Source organism: Bombina bombina, chromosome 9, assembly GCF_027579735.1.
Source record: "Bombina bombina isolate aBomBom1 chromosome 9, aBomBom1.pri, whole genome shotgun sequence".
Taxonomy (NCBI): Eukaryota; Metazoa; Chordata; class Amphibia; order Anura; family Bombinatoridae; genus Bombina; species Bombina bombina.
The window spans coordinates 12,714,968-12,716,959 of NC_069507.1; the positions used below are offsets into that span (position 1 = coordinate 12,714,968).

At 45.2% G+C, this 1,992-nt stretch overlaps 1 protein-coding gene across 1 annotated transcript in view; it reads right to left on the bottom strand.

The window, feature by feature from the left end:
- Positions 1 to 1,778: 1,778 nt before the first annotated feature.
- Positions 1,779 to 1,992, bottom strand: part of LOC128640023 (adhesive plaque matrix protein-like) — a 1,992-nt gene continuing 1,778 nt past the window's right edge. Inside the window, exon 1 of the mRNA XM_053692325.1 lies at positions 1,779 to 1,992. This exon is cut by the window's right edge and continues 1,778 nt beyond it. Coding sequence (XP_053548300.1) covers positions 1,779 to 1,992 — 214 coding nt within the window.

Sequence of the window (1,992 nt, forward strand, 5' to 3'; positions counted from 1 at the left end):
GTGGCATTAGAATCTGATTTGTGACTATGAATAGGATCCTATCAAGTGAAACGCGTTAAACCTCCAAATCTAACCTATTCATGTCCCCTCTCTGCTTGTAAATGTTTTATTCTTTTAATAAAGTATTTTGTATAACTGGTGTGAGGTTATTTTGTTTGGTGCTAATCATGAGTGAGGGGCATCTGTGTGAGGGGCATCTGTGTGAGGGGCATCTGTGTGAGGGGCATCTGTGTGAGGGGCATCTGTGTGAGGGGCATCTGTGTGAGAGGCATCTGTGTGAGAGGCATCTGTGTGAGGGGCATCTGTGTGAGGGGCATCTGTGTGAGAGGCATCTGTGTGAGGGGCATCTGTGTGAGGGGCATCTGTGTGAGGGTGTCATGATCCAGTGTACATGCGCTCAGGAAACAGACCCTCAGGGCAGTGGTAGGGATTTGAAGACACCGACCCCTGACCCGGGGAAGAGTATTCTGGACGTGGATAGATGATATTCTGTGATTCTTACAGGCCCATTTATCAAGCTCCGTATGGAGCTTGAAGGGCCGTGTTTCTGGCGAGTCTTCAGACTCGCCAGAAACACAAGTTATGAAGCAGCGGTCTAAAGACCGCTGCTTCATAACCCTGTCCGCCTGCTCTGAGCAGGCGGACAGGAACCGCCGGAAATCAACCCGATCGAATACGATCGGGTTGATTGACAGCTCCCTACTGGCGGCCGATTGGCCGCGAGTCAGCAGGGGGCGGCGTTGCACCAGCAGCTCTTGTGAGCTGCTGGTGCAATGTTAAATGTGGAGAGCGTATTGCTCTCCGCATTTAGCGAGGTCTTGCGGACCTGATCCGCAGTGTCGGATCAGGTCCGCAAGCCCTTTGATAAATGGGCCCCATAGTTGCTAGAAGTTATTGAAGAATTAATGGAGGGTGCAATATTTGTTTACAATATATTCTGGCTTCACTGTGAGTTATAATTAGTTAACAGGAGTAGCTGCAGGATTCAATGAGAGAAATATATAGCAATGTTCAGGCTCCAAAGTAAACAGGTAGAAGTTTGATACTTAGATGCAAACTAAGGTTTGTTGTAGGTTCACAGTACATAATGTTTTATAAGGTTGTATGTCTGGGTTAAACACAGCAGCACAAGTCATAAACAAGTTGCAAGTCTTAGGCATTAATTACTGTTTTGTGCATATAAATGCAAACCAAGGTTTGTTGCAGGTTCACAGTTCATTATATTATGTAAAGCTGTATATCAGTATAAGCAGAGCAGCACAAGTGATAGACAAGTTACAAGTCTCAGGCATTAATTACTGTTTGATCAAACTAGGTTTGTTGCAGGTTATTTCAGCAATGACAACTAGAAGCACAGAAATAGTTATAAAGTTCTGAGTAAGATGATGTTATTGTAATTAGAGAGTGATGGTAAGCAAAAGCATAGTTGATTTATAATAAAGTTCAGAGATTGTTAAGTAGCTGTGTCCAGGAAACAGAATGGAGATATTTTTGATACTTGCGGTTTGATGAGATTTAGCATAGGTAATAGAAAATGCTGTATCTTGGAATAGTTGGTAAGTTCAAGCAGGAAACTGAAACAAGCCTCTGTTGTTCAGGATCACACTTCAATGTTAATGCAAAGCACATTAGACCTGAGAAGGCTTAAAAAGAGGCTGAGGTAATCAGGTGCATGAAGGATTAATCAGGCAGGCAAGCAAGCTGAATGTGAATACTGCCCAAATGCAGCAGTCAGAGAAGGAAGTCTTAAAGGGATAGTGACATTAGGCTGAGATATGTTACAGAGGGGCATATGTGTGAGGGGCATCTGTGTGAGAGGCATCTGTGTGAGGGGCATCTGTGTGAGGGGCATTTGTGTGAGGGGCATCTGTGTGAGGGGCATCTGTGTGAGGAGCATCTGTGTGAGGGGCATCTGTGTGAGGGGCATCTGTGTGAGGAGCATCTGTGTGAGGGGCATCTGTGTGAGGGGCATCTGTGTGAGGGGCATCTGTG